Genomic DNA, 16,113 nt, shown 5'->3' on the forward strand with positions numbered 1-16,113 from the left:
CGGTGCTCGCCGCCCTTAGCGTTGTGAGGAGATCGCGCCGTTTTATCTTAGGGAGAGGCTCCCGTTGAGCAGCAATTGGGTTAAGTGAGGAATAAGTTCTAAAAAACCGTGCACGTTTGAAGCAAAAACAAAAAAATCTGTCTGATGTTTCTGTCTAATTACAGAGGGACAGTTGGGCCGCTGTTTCTCCCTTCAGAAAATGGAGGCTGTGAGCTCCCCTCACAGCACTGCGGGGTGGAAGCGAGGAGCCCGTGGGCCGTCACCCACCTACCTGTGCTCAGGGAGGGCAGCCACGTTAGGATTCCTTAGCAGGTCCTGTACGATAAGAGCTGCTCCCGCTCTGCCATCGCTGCCTCCTGTTGTAGGGTAGGATGCACGAAGCAATGGCCGGAATCTGCGCTGAGCACAGGGCAGAGGCGCTGCTGCTGGCGCTGTGTGGGCTCTGGTCTGTGGGGCTCTGGTCTGTGGGGCTCTGGTTTGTGGGGCTCCGGTCTGTGGGCCCACAGGTGAAGCAGCTGCCGCAGCTGCCCTACTCCAACCTGCACAGAACTGAGCCGTCCTCCCGTGTGGGCGCTGCCAATTCCCCCAGCGTCACCCTTTGCTTCTCCATGAGCCCGAGTGCAGCAGCACTAGGCTGATGTCCTCCTGGAGGTGTGGATGAGCTGACATGCAGCCCTGCTGGCTGTGGGCTGCAGGTTTCCAAACACCGGCTGAGGCCGCTGAGCCATTGATTCCAGCTGTGTTAACATTGGATTGGTGCAAAGCACTGCGATATGTGAGACGCACCATTAGGCAGTAATAAATCTTGACAGCGCTGCTTCCTCACACCCACACGCTGCCCTTTACGCTTTCTTTTTTATGAAGCAATGGAGATAAAAGCGGGTGCTCCCCTACTCTGGAGCATCACCTCGGCCCTGAGCAGCGCTTCCTCCTGTAATCCAATCCTGTAAGAGTTGGGAGATCAGAGCAAAGAAATGAGATGCTGCTCTCTCACTTCCACTATCGATCACCTCCGTGGCCCCGTTGCAGTCGGTTTATCAGCCACTGATAAGCACTTCCTGCCCACGTAAAAATAGATTGTAATTATCCACCACTGCAAGGCTGCAGGAGATGGATGGATGAAACTCAGCTCAGCAACCGTCAGGTGAGCGTTAGCAATAAAGTCATGTCCTACTCTAGATTCTAGTTGCCAGCTTGCACTCCAAGTTTATCATGTGAGAAGAAGGAGCTTTGTGGAGAAGGGAGCTGGGGCTTAGAAGACCATCCAGGCCATTTCCTTGCAGGATCAGCCATGTCATTCCTGACAGATGTTAGCCTAACCTGTTCCTGTATTTCTGACCAGGCATAAACAGCCAGCACTCATTTTCAGATAAATACCCTCTAGCTGTGTACATGAACAGCACATGACCTGCAAAATTGGTCTGTCACACTAAAAGCATATAAACCTCAAGATTTAACACTAAGATACCCATTATCCACATTGTTTTTGCTTGAGAAGTGAGATAACGATAAGTAATCTGCTAAATTGCACTGGATTTAATACTATAGGTGGTAATAACAAGCATCTACAGACCCAGCTGTCACTCTGCCTTTTGCAGTGCCAAAAGATTAAGTGCCTCAGATGAAACTTGATAAATTTTTCCCTCTTGGATCTCACAAGATTGAAGAGAGTGAAATCTCCCCTCTGACGGCTCTCCAGCTCTGGGTTTGTGGGGAAGGAACACAGATGGCCAGGCGGGGGGTGGGGGGGTCGACTTCCTCTCTTTGGAAGACTCCCTTCTCTTATTGTTTTGCCTGTGCAGCTTTATCAGATTGAATTCCATTGTGCAATCTGGGCCCTGCTTCTGATCTTAATGTCTCTGATTTTAAAACAGTTTGCGTAACTAACTTCTCTTTAATACAACACTTGTGTTTGCTGAGCTGCTTCTGGAATTTCTCACCCACTCACAGCTCCTCATTTTGGGGTGTGGGTGGATCTGAATGGCTGCTAAGTGCATGACCTAGCAGACAATGTAAATCTTGACTGCATTAAGACATTGGCAAGGAGACATTTTAGATTGGTGCCAGGTTTCCTTCTTCCTCCACTGAAGGAGATATGCCATGTCTTTGACAAAATGATGAGCTCATACCATAAGTATTATTTATGTCTCCCGCCGTCTTCACCTTGAGCACATATGGGGCCGTGTGAGAACAACTTGATCTCACTAGAAAGCTGTGATGGGTTCCCCTGAGACAGCAGTTCTATCTCTCCCAGCCTTCCAGACGTGTTATGAAAAAGTTTCTTGTAAATGAGAATCAGAGCTTTGCTCTGAAGCAAACAAAGAGTCATTGGAGGACTGGGGTGTTGTGTTCACATCTGCTTTTGTTGCAAACAACTCCTTACTGAGCAAGCTGCGGCTTCTTAAAGCAGATGCAGCCGAGAGCGAGCGGGTTGGGGGAGGAGGCTTTGTTTACTTATCACTTGTTTGGTATCCTCTAGATCCTTCGGAATTGCTCTGGCAGATGAGATCCAGCTACTTCCGTATTCTCCCTTAGAGGCTCCAGAGGAAGGTGTGAGGTTGAACAGCTTACACAACAGCACAGCAGTGTGAGCTGTGCCCTGATCGACAAGTAAGCTGGCCTTTTTTTTTTTTCCTTTTGCTTACAGACACAAAGATTTTGATCTCTCGCACTTCCTACTTAATGTTCCCGTTGACTGACGTTCCCATTATCCCCAAAGAATATCCTGTGAACTCCACAGAGTCCGTAGTTTCAATGTTATTTTGAACTAAGCTCCAACTCGTGCTTTCAGAGGGAGAACTCTTTCTTGTTTCTCCTGTTTCTTTAATGTAAGAGATCCTCGCTTCCAGAGGGCAGCACCTAAATGAGCACCTCTGCACCACGCATCAACTCCGATGAGCAGCCGAAGCAAACCACACTGCAGTCACATGGAATGCTTGGCTCTGCTCTCCTGCAAGGAGTTTGGGGAGATCCTTGCTCTGAGCACCAGTATTCCCTGATGATGCCATCACCATCCTTCCAGCTTAGTTTCTTCACCATTCCCTGTAAATTCTAAAATTACAGAAAGAAAGCAAACGCTGGCTGCTGAAAGATATTACTCTCATTTCTACAAGGCTTATCTTCTGGTGCTCTATAATACCTTGGCAACCCCACAGAGGATTCTGGTCCGGTTATTTTTCCCAGAATCAAGGCCTGGCTTTGTGCCACACTGAAGCAAGAAGTATTCCCATGATGCTAAGGTGATACAAGCTGATAAAGCAGCAGCCACTTTTCGTCCTTCCAAAGATAACCTGAATGAATAGGAAGCAAAGCTTTCAATGCAGGTACGCTCACAGTCAGCACTCAAAGGTGAGGCACCCTTAAGATTTATGCACTTTATTGAAACAAACAGGAAACTGGGAAATACTTTTTAACCACTGAGAGATTACACCATTGCAAATCAGAGGGGCAGATCTCTCTGCTGCTACCTTTAAGCAGAAATACTCTACAGCAAAAATATAATACTATTAACCATTTGTTTCATTCGTGGCTAATAGGCTTCACGTAGTTAACTACCTGCCTCCTCCTCTGGTTTATAACCCTGCGTAAAACCAGCCCCTGCTATTTCCAGGCCTTAGCACACACGTTTACCTGTAAGTTAAAGGCTCATCTTATGCTTTTTTGTGCTGAAGATATTAAAAAGAGTGAGGAAAAATCTGTTTGCAGATGCTGATAATGTTTGCATGAAAACTCGATGACCAGTGAGACAAACACACCAGTCAAACTCAGGCACCTCTTGAGTTTCAATCGTGTCAGTAGAGCAGGAGTGCCACACAAAGTCCATTCCTCAGCAGGTGAGGAAGCAGCCCCCACAGTCCCATTTTGCTGGCTCCTGTGACTGATTTTATTCTCTTTGCCCTACACAGGGGCAACACACATTGCTCTATGAGGACTGCTTTCCCAGGACAGCAGCAGCAGTGCACTGTAAGACCAAAGCTTTTCTCCCGTGATGCAGCATTTCTAAGAAGTTCCTTTCGCCTCTCGGATGGGAGCAGCCAGTCACTCACTCCAACTCTAATTGCTGCTCTGCAAAATCCCCAAAAGGAATGTAACAACTTCTTTCTCACTGTGAAAATGGGAGGTTCTCCACTGCAAGCTTTAAGCCTTTGGCTGAATACCTGCCGAACACCTGGCCTGGGATCAAGGTTTGCTGTTATGGTCGTCCATGCCCTGCTACGGTGGGTGGACACTGCTAGATTAATACTACCAACAGAAGCAGGGCGGATAGAATCCTTTCCTTCCTCCTCTTGACCCCAGTAAGAACAGCAGCTGCAGCCTGAAAGAACACACCAGTCTATCAGAAAGACTCAGGTACCACAAGAAAAAGCCTCAAGCACAGCATGGCCCCATAGAAAGCAGAGAAAGGCTGCAGCAAGCAGCGTGGGACACGTGCCCCAGAATGCACAGCTCAGGAGTGAGCAGATATGTGTGCATGGGGAGCATCTCTACTCCCCTGAACACTAAACCTGAACCTTTTTTTACCTGGTATATGCTTTGATTTTCTTCCTAAGAAATAGCAAGCACGTACATTTGGCATAAGAAAGCTTTCATCATGCGAGATCCCCAAAGCATGCAAAATTAAGGTCCAGACATGCTAACTGCACCACAGGGCAAATTTCTCTTTCCCAAACCTCAGCAAAATTCATACATTCCTTCTAAATCCAGTTGTGAACTGCTATCCTGAAGGCACTAATACTGAATGCAGGTATTGATAGTGCCAAGCAGGAAATCTGCACCCATAAGGAGCACGTAGTTCAACCGGAGCCCACAGCCAGAGGAAAATAACCAGCCAACCAAAGGCAAAAGGATGCTCCTAGAGCAAACAATTGCAAACCTTGTAGGGAGACACAGTCTGATTAGAACCACCAGATAACCACATGTAAAATAGGGCTTGTCGTGCATTTTCAAAGCGTTGTGACCGGAAGACACAGATCAAAAATGTTGCATCCATCTGAAGGGATGAATTCTGCTCTAGGCACTCCAGTGTTAATGTGCTGCAACTCCAGTGACTTCAAAGGGATTGCTGCCGATATAAAGCAGGGTAGCCAGAAGCACTGGCTGGTAGCCTGCATAAACAAGCAAAAAAGATTTTCATTTTTTAAGAAGCCATAAAAAATAGTTCGAGCTAATTACGTGACAGGGGCCTGGGTGTGAAATAGCAACTGCAGAGCCTCAGGGATCAAGACAGGAACCTTTGATTTGCTCTCTTCAGCTTATAAAGTCTTCTGAATACTTTTGCTCTAACAGCTTTTCTTCTTTCCATTGCAAGCTGCACACACTACTCTGATGCTGCTCTCTGGAGGCCCCCACCGTTGCTCTGCACTAAATCTCAGTCCTTTGTCTTACAATCTGAGGCTGATTTCAGGTTGCAGAGCTAAACCAGCAGCTGTCTCCAAGCAAAAAGCCCATTTCGTGTTCACCTGATGGAGCAGCAGCGTTAGAGCAGCTGAAATCACGACCACCCCATGAGCAAAGTTTCAAACTTCTCTCCAGAACTCCCTGAAGTTGAAATATTAATCTGGAAAGCACTGAACGCGTGTTTCTGAAGCACAGTTGTTAGCTTGGAACGAGCAACAAAAGTTCTGCAGCCTGTGGGCTGACACTGTGCCTACTCAGTATTAAAATGCAGAGCAGAATCTAAGCAGTCTCTGCAGAAAAATAACTTTAGGAAAGCAATGGCTGCGTTACGTATACGCTCCCAGGTGAAGTGTAAGATAAGTGAGCCCTCCTAGGAAGGCACTGCTAGCAGCTCTGCTCCCTCACCCCCCTGACATGCCGACACACCCAGGCTAGACAGTAAATTTATTCAACCACATTCATTTCTCCTGGTCCTTAAGTCACAAGTGGTGAAATCTCATTCATTTATGCAAGCGACTGGAAGATTTATTGTAAATAAAAGTTCTGCACATTACACAACTGGCTCAAAATCATAATTAGAGTTGCACTGGGAAACATGTTTTATTTATTCTGACAGTAGTCTGGCTTCAATAATCACGGTATGATAAATGCTCCTGAAGTTTGCAGAGTTTCAGCAACTACAGAGCTTATCACAGACGTGGAAGTGAAAACATCTGAATAGGTTTGATGTGGTTTACAAGAGGTCCTGAGCAGTTCTGTTGCGTAGCATCATTTTACATCAGCACCAGGCTACCAAGAGCTGCTGGGAGTGTCCTCCTTCACTGTAAATCAAAGAAATGAGATGTTCTGCTGCTTCTAAACTTCCGAGACCTCCTCCCAAAAGCTGGGCCATGTCTGCACGAATTAGTGAGGTTCTGTGTGGGGAGAAATGACAGTCGATTGCCGAGCCGACAGACCCTCTGGAAAAGGGTCAGTGACACCATTAATAGGATGCAGACATTCCCCATCTCTAGCTGTTCTGCACCCTGCCAAGAGTTCTAGTGCTTTCTTCCTCTATAGTTTTAAGCACAATTTCAGGCCCATAAAACATCAGAGAAGACAGAAGCTCTTATCCCAGCCCTGACAGCAGCCCTGACGGGACACGCACACTGCGAATACCTACAGCTAACGACGCTGTGCTCTCACTGCTCTCCATCTGTTCAAAAGTATTTTCGAACACACCAAATCAGGTTTACCCCGATAGCATTTACTGCTGCTCTGAGACTAATAAATGGCTCTGAGTGCAATCAAACGTTTATCTGGCTTTGTTTGTTCTTGAAGAAGAGAGGAGCCCTGTCTCCTTGCTCCTCAGGCAGAGCATCCTCAGCTGCACTTGCTCCAGTCCAGCCGCAGAGCAAGATCACCAAGAGCCCGATCCAGCCATCAAATTCATTCAGTACAGAGAATCGAAGCAGTTTATTCTCAGAATACCACACAGGGTGCGTATGGAGCGGCCCCGAGCCACAGCTACGTACTTCACAGGAGTCAAACAAACTCTATCAGTACAGATTATACCACTTTCACAGATACTTTAGCCAGCCTGTGCTAAATTCAGAGCAGCTACAGAATCCTTCCAGGTCACGTTACAAAAATGAATTGTTTATATTGCTATAAAAAGAACATCCTGGTAACCAGGAGAGGTGGTACCTGGCAGCACATTGCTGCAAGTCCCAGTGAGAGAACGTGGAAACCCTTCCCAGCACCTCCTCTGCAGTGCCCACAGATGGTGGTGGTGGTTCCAGGAGAGCTGGCTGCACTGCACACCGCAGAAGCAGAGCTTGCCCACTTGACTTCAGCATTCTGAACACCAACAAGCACTTTCCATCAATTTATTATTGGCAAACCAGCAGACAGATAGAAACAAACCAAACTGTGCATCATTTTAACTAAAATTTCAAATGCAGAAATGAACTGAGGAACACGTGCCCTCGCAGCAGAACATACTCAAAAGTGCTTTAATCGTCAGAAATATCCTTAAGTGAATCTGAGGTATGGAGTTCATGCTTTACACAGCCCTGATGAGTGATTCATCCGCAAAACAGACATTGTACATCGTCTCTAAGGGTTACAGCACGGCATTTATTTAACCAGCAGAATGCAACAGTTTCTCTGAAAAGAAGGCTACCTACATCAAAACTGAACTTCCACAGATCCAAAACAAAGCCCTTGAAACAGAATGCCTGATAAAGGAAGAAACTTCAACTTCATTTATCAGTCAAAATTAATTAGAAAAAAAATGGCTTGGAGGAAAGGACAGTTCAAGAAATAACAGTATTCTGTGCAGCAAACACAGATGTTACAAAAATGACAGAGCCATCTTAAAACGAATCTCTGAATCTAAAATACCCACCAGCAACAAAGGCCATTCCGCCCGGACTTCCATCTCGTTGTGAAACCCAGTCTCTTATTTACAAATCAAGAGAGAAAACCCTCCAGCAGGTGAATGAGCAGCACCCACCTCCCCGTGCAGAACGGGCTGGGGTGATGCGTGCAGGCAGCAGGGTCCTGCACAGCCCCTGGGTGCTCTCTGCTTCAGCCCAGATAACAGCTGCCAAGCTCTTATTGCCAGTGAAGCCAAACAAATTTTTGGCAGTTATAAAAAATCGTGCTCATTTATGTGTAATCAAGTTATCAACATGGCTTTAGTGTTGTGAACCGTGGATGCCCCAATTAAGGGAGAATTTCTGGACAAGAACATCACGCTGATGCCCGGAGGGGGTGAGGAGGGGATCTGGAATTGCGGTGTAATCCAAACAATGAAGAACCAACAGAGGCCAGAGGTCTGCAGGGGTAAGCAGACCAATTCCCCTTCTTGGAGGGGGAAAACAAAGCAAATCACCTCTGAAAAGCAAGAATCTGCTTTCACAACCCAAGCACCTGAGCTCTTCTAGCTCCCGCTGTCCCTTTATTGCTTCTGGAGGTCAGTGTGGTATACAGGTTTTGGTTTTTTTCTTCGCTAAAAAACAACAAATCGACACACAATGATTTTTGGAGCTATTAGTAAAAATCACACCTGAACTCTTTGAAACATACCACAGTACTTAGTTACTCCTGAGCTGTCAATGTTTGCAATGCGTAATATTGTTAAAAATATGGAAAGTTGGCAAAATGCATTCCCACCCCCCATCTCCCCACACACACACTTTTCAGATAAAGAAAAAAAGAGAAAAGCTTTTTCCAGCTGTAACATCTGCTAAGTCTAACTAGCTGACAAGTGCTTCTGACGAGGCACGCTTGCCAGAACACTGCGTAAGAGAAGAGAAGGAGGGACTTCACAGAGGAGGGAACGCAAGCTATTTTTCTCCTTCCCTCACCCAGAAAATGCACGGTACCATTTGCAAACAAGGAAAACAACACACCATCCCAGTAACATGCAACGCGGGGTGATCTCACGGCCAGCTCAGCTCAGTTATCTCTGGGTCGTTATCTGTGGCAGTATCACAGGAGCACATGCTATCCCAGCAAAAGATTCTGGAAAATGCAGGTCCCTTTCCCATTCATCAGTTTCTGTGTTATACACCTGCACAATGCTTGTGACGTTGTTCAGATGCCAGTTGTACCCCCCTACGATATAAATCTTTTTTTCTAGCAAACAACAGCCAGCTTCCGACTGACCTGCACGCATGGGGCTCACTGTTGTCCATTGGTCTGTTTCAGGCACGTAATATTCCACAGCCAAAACATCAAAACAACGGTCGACGTGGTCCATGCGGCCTCCCAGAGCGTAAATCCTATTATTTGCACTGACCATGGCATGCAGGACTCTGGGTTCGTTCATCGGGGTTTTAAACTCCCACTGATCCACGGCCGGGTCGTAGCAGTGCAGGGCTTTTTTATCTTCCACCGAAATCCCATACCCACCTGATATGTACAACTTGTCTCCCACCGTGGCCCCGGCGTGCCCCCACGTCCTGCGCTTCAGGGAGCACACGTAAGTCCACTCGTTGTCTTTGGGGCAGTACTTCTCTACAGAAGCCAAGCTCCCCGAGCGGTTCCTCCCGCCCGTGGCATACACCATGCCGTGCAGGACGTTCAGCTGGAACTGGATCCTGCTCTCCTGCATGGCCTGGATTCGCAGCCACTGGTTCAGGTGAGGATCGTAACGGTAGCAAATATCAACCGCTCCTTCGCCGCTCCGGTACTGCAGGTGTTGCCCCCCTACGATGTACACAAAGTTGTCCAGCACGGCCACGCAGGAATGGCTGCTGCCCACCTCCATCTCCGTCAGCTCCTTGAACTGGCGCCCGCCGGCATCAGGCAGGCAGAACACCTTGCAGCTGACGGTGCGGTCGTTGTCGGTGTAAGGAGTGCCGCCGAAGGTGATGAGGGACAGAACGTCGGAGCGGATGGTGGTGCGGGGCGACTGCATCTCGTGCTGGCGGAAAGGCAGGATCTGGTAATTGAAGGCCTCCAGCAAGTACTGCCGGCACAGGACGTCCTCCACCATGATGTCGAAGGTCTGCACGTTGTCCACCAGCTCGGAGGACTTCATGAGCGGGAAGCGGATGTGGCAGAGCACCTGGCTGGCGCTGGCACGGCGAGTGGGGTCGTACTGCAGCCAGCGGACGGCGGCACGGAACAGGTCGATCTCGCTGCAGCTTTGCAGCTTATTGCTCTGCAGGAAGAAAACGAGGCGCTCCAGAGGCAGGTGGAGGAAATCCTCCTCCTCGGAGATCTGGAGGAAATGCCTGAAGGTGAATGCATCTACGGATTCCTTTAAGGAGGCGAGGCTAAAGGTGGTGGCCATCTGCCCGATATTGAGACACGTTTCTACACTCATGGCAGATTTCAGGAATTCCTCGCAGAGCTCCACGACAGGCACCATCTGGAGGAAGACGGCAGCTCCCAGAACATCCTGAATGCAGTCAAGATCAAGAGTCACTTCAGCACTGTATGCAAAGTCTATTATGTGTTTCAGTCCTTTTGCAGATACACCTTTCAGTTCGATCACATCTTGGCTGGCTTCTCTCATCCCGCCTGTGAACATCGCCCTGGAGGTCAAGAACACAAACAAAATTTCCCCCCTCTTTAATTGCAGATAAATGACGTAGTACTTCTCACTTTTTTAAACATACTGAACCTCTTAGGAAGGATGGGGGGGGGGAAATAAATCAAGCCTAAATCTCTAAAAGCCAGGAGGAAAAAAAAAAAAAAGAGCATGCAATTACTTATATACAGCTTGCATAAACAACGTACTGAGAAGTCACATTCAGCTATCACAGTCAGGTCTGTCAGTGCTGCTTCACTGGCAGTGGATGTAGGAATGGTTCCCAGGACAAAGCGCCAGGAGTGGTCAGAGCCATCCGAGCAGGGAGCTGTGTGCTGGACCAAAGGATCCTCGATATTCAGCAGCCAAAAGCAACAGTGGGATCTGCAGCAGCACAGGCTGGCATCAGTAACTACCTGATAACCACCTGCTTTGCAACAACACGGGATTTGTGAGCGTAAAGAAGAATGTTCTTTGGGGAGACATCCATGCTAAGAAGTTGGTGAGCCTCTGAGCTGGCCTGAGAGGGGCCTTCAGGCAAAGCCCATTGCACCGGAGGTGAGTTTGCCAATGGCTTCAACACTGCCATTGCAAATACAATTTACAAAAGGCTTGGGTAACCACGACAGAACCTCCTCTCCAAGGCTCCTTCCCAATGCCTTCAGAAAATAGGAGTTGCGACCACTTCAGAAAACGTCTGTTATGTTGCAGTACGACAGCAGGGGGCTGGAAGGCGATTAAAAAAGGAAAAAAACACAACGATTTTCTTACAGCACAGCTGCAAGCACATCAGTTGACCAGGCCACGCTGAGATTAGGCCCTCGATCACCTCCTTGGGAGGCTTCTAAATTCCACAGGAAGCACATACCACGCCAAGCACTGCGCGCAGGCATCTCATAAACTGCTGCTCTAAAGCAGGGCTGCGTTTCCCAGGCACGGGGCCTGCAGGCGTGATGGGGACATAAGTGCACGGGTTTTTTTATAGGTTTACATTACGTTTCAGCAGTTTTTGTTACATATTGGTGGCTTGGGGGCAAAGGTTTGCGCTGTGTGGAGCATTCAACAAGCAGCAGCAGAGCGATGCTGCGGAAGGCAAAGTCAAACCAGGTTGCTGAAGAACAGTGACATGCAGTTTCACCACCCAGCACTGCTGTACAAACATCACAGCAAGCCTACAAAGGCTGTCACACCAAAGACCATTCAAACTGCCTGCACATTTTAGGCCATTTTTTCACCATTGATAACCTACTTTTTCACGTCTGAGAGGTAAATTCACTGTGAAGGCACGCTGTCAGAGCTGCAATGACTTCAAGATACAAATTACTCAGAGAAAATGCTGAACAGACCTTCTTCCTCTTTAGCATCAACACAGGAATAAAGAAATACCTTGGGAACACTATCAAAAGACAGGAGTTCCAAGTTTCCTGTCCAAACCAGGCTAGAAGAACTGCTGCCGTCCAGCACAAACCTACAGAAAGCTAAACGACCTAAATAAGGAAATATCTGCACATGAAATCAGTTTTCTGTAACCGAGTGACCAGGAACACTGTTCGCAATTATTTGTCCATACAGCAGATGAGAGCACTCTGCTAAAATCCCCCTGCATATCCCATGTCACCAAACAGCATGCTGCCTGATCCCCTGCCCCAGAGGAGATGCAGACATGTGTGTGCTCATGCATTAGCTGCACAGAGCTGGATGTGCACAAGCAAAGAAAAGCATTACTGTTGCCATGATGAAGACAAACCACCAAATAAAATGCCATTCCTTGAAAAAAGGTTTTAAAATGCTGACGATATAAATGCTTCAATTTCACTCTTTTCCCTCCCCTCTTCTGCATAAAGTGCATTTTCAAAAGCTAGATTATTCTGCCATTGTTCCCCAGGACAACCTCACTTAATGCCACAGACCTTATAGCAAGAAACCTACTCAGCAATTACATTTCAACGGGGAAAACACACGAACAGTGGCACTGCATACAGCATTTATGAATACAAATAGTGCTATTAGCATTTGGTGGAAGATCAGCTCCATCATTAATTGCATGCCTGTTAGGGAGAGCGATAAGCTTGGAAGGTTTATGTTACTGAGGGGAGTCAGAAGGGAGAGAGAAGGGAACAGCCTGGAAAATGTGAGGGTCCTTAAGAAGGACACTATTGGAGCAGCTGAAGAAATGGGATATTCGAGGGATATGCCTACATCCTTGCTCCTGGTCACCTGCTCAGGTCAGGAAGGAACCTACATGTCAAGGGACTGCTGAATGGAGAGAGAGAACCCCATGTCACAGAACTGTTAGACAAGACTTTAATGGGGGCAAGATGGATGAACTCGATTTTTCACTTTAGACTGAACTCCCTGCTCTTCAGTTGGTTCACCATGCCTTAATTTGGCAAAGGAAGCTCATCTCCACGCTTTGGCTTTCTACAGACACAGAGAGGGACAGCTGTTCCCAATGGGCTGGGGAACACACGCACAAAACGCCTCATCCTCCTCGAGGTGGCTTCAAGACCTGCCCTTGAGATGGGTCTCAGCCCAGTGGCTGCGGCAGAACAACCTCATCAGAACGCAGAGGGACAGACCCCAAACCTCCACACACCTTCAGGGAATCCCACTGACATCTGTGGTGCAAACCATACCTCCAAAGGGCTGTGTGGGGGAGTGATGCTGGGGCACGGTGGGGAGGTTGGGGTAGGAGAGGATGGGGAAACAGAAACCAAGGGGAGAGGTAACAGTGCCTGCTTCCCTATCAGATTCTCACCTGAAATAGTCACTGCAGGCAGCCAAGACAACTTTATGAACCTGAAACACTTCATTATTTATAGTGAGGATGACATCAAGCAGCTGAGCCTGAGCTCGGAGCGAGGCCAGTCCCTGCAGTAGAGTGGTGCTGTGGCCAGGAGCAGAGAACGTGCATTTCAGGGTGCTGTTCTTGTCAGCCATGCTAAAAACAGAACAAGAGAGACAGGCTGGTTTTAAATTAAAACAATATGTGGTATACCTACAAAGCATGCTGGGGGAGATACTGTAACACAAAGCAGTTTGAAAGCAAATTCCCAGCTCGACAGCCACACAGACCATCATGACATCAGTACCTCGGTTGCGTTCCCTTATCCCAGCACAAAAGAGACATCCAAAATGTTCACTTGTACTCGTGTGTTACTGACAACCTGTCACGCCGCAGCACACGTGGGCTTTGGGACCAGCCAAACACCAGCAAGAAGGGCCAGCATCTCCATGAACAGAGGTGTCCACACACTGCTGCTACCCCAGAGTCCACCCTGACCTTGACTTCAACCACGAGGCTGACTCACAGTTGCTCATTCTTCTCACCACCTAACCTAAGTGCAGCTGTTAGATATTCCGTACCGTCCAAGGACGGCCCTGCTCGCCCTGTTTGATCCTTTCCTTATGCCTGACCCTCCCGAGAAGAGCAAAAGCAGAATCTTGCACAGCACTGGCTGCTCTAAATAACGTCAACTGTTTGAACTGCACTGTAAACAGTCCCCTCCCAGTGTAAATATTTCCTTGGTTTTCCCAATGCCTCTCACACATGTTCCTCGGTGCGTGGAGCATCACTCTTAGATTCACTTGGCCTCGCATGCACTTGTCGGTGAGAACATTGCATTTGGAGGTGAACAGCAGCAGTTTTGCACGGGTGGGAAGGACACTGAGATACTCTGTGCTCCTCTGAAGGTAACCACAGTTGTGCTGCAGGTTTCCTGAGCCAACACGGGGCAGTGCGTCCCGCACAGCTGTGTGCTGCACTCACACCAACTGAAGGAGAAATCTTAGGCTCACTCGCAAACTTCATCCAACTCTGAACTAGTTTTCTGGATCAACATCCCATGTTCTCTGAATTCTTCTGGGAAGAAAACACACAAGAACCAGTCAGTATTCAGGATGGATCTTAGCTTTTCAGGAGCCACCTGCTATTTGGGCTCTATGTTTTCACGGGATGTTTTACGGAAGCGTGACATGAAAAAAGATCACAAATAGATGACAACAAATCTGGAAAGCAGCATTGCGTGTCCACAAATCCACACCATCTGCTAACAACCAACCCACAGAGTTCACCACCACCACCACCACCACAACAGGAGCCACACACAGAGACCAAACAAGTAGGTGAGGTTGGAGGAGCGTGTGGGAGATGGGATAACAAAATGGGGGATGTAAACAATCCTCAAACGATAAGGAACAATGGACAGGACTTGCAACTTGCCTAACCGATCAGACTGCAATTTCCTGCAAGCTTTAGAGAGCAGGCAGGCCCGGGGACATCTGTCACATCCATCAGAGCACTGGGAGATCCAGTGCAGCTCCGCAGTGCTTTGGGATGCTGCGGGATGCAGAGATCACATTTTTGCAGTCTGCTTCAACGCCGCGCCCCAAAATTCATGCGGGTTCTTATTGGGATGACTGACACCACTCAGCTGTGCTCCCCCTGAAATCCCTGCCTTCGAGTCAGAGCATGCTAACGGCCTTAGTACGGAGAACGGCGTCCAGCTACAACATCCCTCCCCTAATAAAAGGGATTAGCAGAAAAGCAGTTGCTGACAAGACCCTTATCCACGACTTGGAGAGCCAAGAAACATCTCTGCACTCCCACTCCTCCCATGGCGGAGGAAAAAAGCGATCGGAGGGAGCGACTCCATGAATATTCATCGTGTCAAACTCATTTTACTCCTCTCTTCAGAGCAATCCGCCGGAGCAGAGAGGAGGAAACATCACACACAAGTAAGGAAACGGCCTCGTCCTGCACACTGCACTCACCAAGCCAGCTCTCGCTGCCCCAGCTGCACAGGTAAAGCACCTGAGGGATGGCAGCCTCAGCTCACTGCAGCTTCCTTCAGCTCCATCTCCTGCAGGGCTCTTCCCATGGCAATTTTCTTCACTGCTTTAGTCAGACCGATTTTAATGGCTCCTTTTCCCTGTGCTGGCGTAAGGACTGACCCACAGACGACTGCTTTTGCTGTACCCACAGAATGGCACAGCCGCCTCTCCAAACAGCACCTGAACAGGCAGCCCCCCCTTTGCTTTTTTCTCAACTAACTTCCACAGCCACTGCTAATAACCAGAGAATAAACTTAGAGAAGATATTTCTGGGCTAGAAGAAAAGAGTTTGTAAGTGCTGCAGTTCATTTCAGCCGTAATTGTGAGCAGCAACTCCAGGAAAGCTCCCCATATGGGTCCTTTCTTCCTTACATGCATGGAGCAAAAGGACCCAGCAATGACACAATCTACCAGGTAAAAGAGGCAAAACAAACCAAAACCCAACAGCAAGAGAAGCATTGATAAAGTCCAACTTCATTCGTTCTGGAAGAGACATTTTAGAAGAAACTCACGTGAGCTGGAAGCAAGATAAAACTGAAAAACCATGAGGAATCAGTAGGAAACTTCCCCCCAAAAAAAAGAGAAAAAAAGAGGGAGGAAGATAGGAGAGAAAGCAGCAGCAGTGTTTGCAGCACGGGGGGCAGGAAGGGGCCTGCAGCAGAAGCTGTCACCCCCCAGGCCCAGCCCCACATCGCCAGCCAGCTCCGCTCCGCTTGCTGGAGATGGAGAGCAAAGCAGCAGTGGGATGCCAGAGTGAAACCAGCACAAAAGGAGGCCTTGAACATTTGAAAGTGCCTTTGTGAGGCTGCCTCTATCTAAAGCGAGGTCTGAATATGCCGTGTATTTGTTGCTTAACA

At 48.1% G+C, this 16,113-nt stretch overlaps 1 protein-coding gene across 1 annotated transcript; it reads right to left on the bottom strand.

The window, feature by feature from the left end:
• Positions 1 to 7,251: 7,251 nt before the first annotated feature.
• On the bottom strand, positions 7,252 to 14,343 carry KLHL26 (kelch like family member 26). Its single transcript, XM_003213296.4, has 3 exons — positions 13,972 to 14,343; positions 13,182 to 13,364; positions 7,252 to 10,427 (listed from the first exon to the last, which is right to left on the bottom strand). Exons 1-3 carry the CDS (start codon positions 14,232 to 14,234, stop codon positions 8,846 to 8,848), a joined length of 2,028 nt encoding a protein of 675 aa, XP_003213344.2. The 5' UTR covers positions 14,235 to 14,343; the 3' UTR covers positions 7,252 to 8,845.
• Positions 14,344 to 16,113: the final 1,770 nt, after the last annotated feature.

This window comes from Meleagris gallopavo, chromosome 30 (assembly GCF_000146605.3).
Source record: "Meleagris gallopavo isolate NT-WF06-2002-E0010 breed Aviagen turkey brand Nicholas breeding stock chromosome 30, Turkey_5.1, whole genome shotgun sequence".
Lineage (NCBI taxonomy): Eukaryota > Metazoa > Chordata > Aves > Galliformes > Phasianidae > Meleagris > Meleagris gallopavo.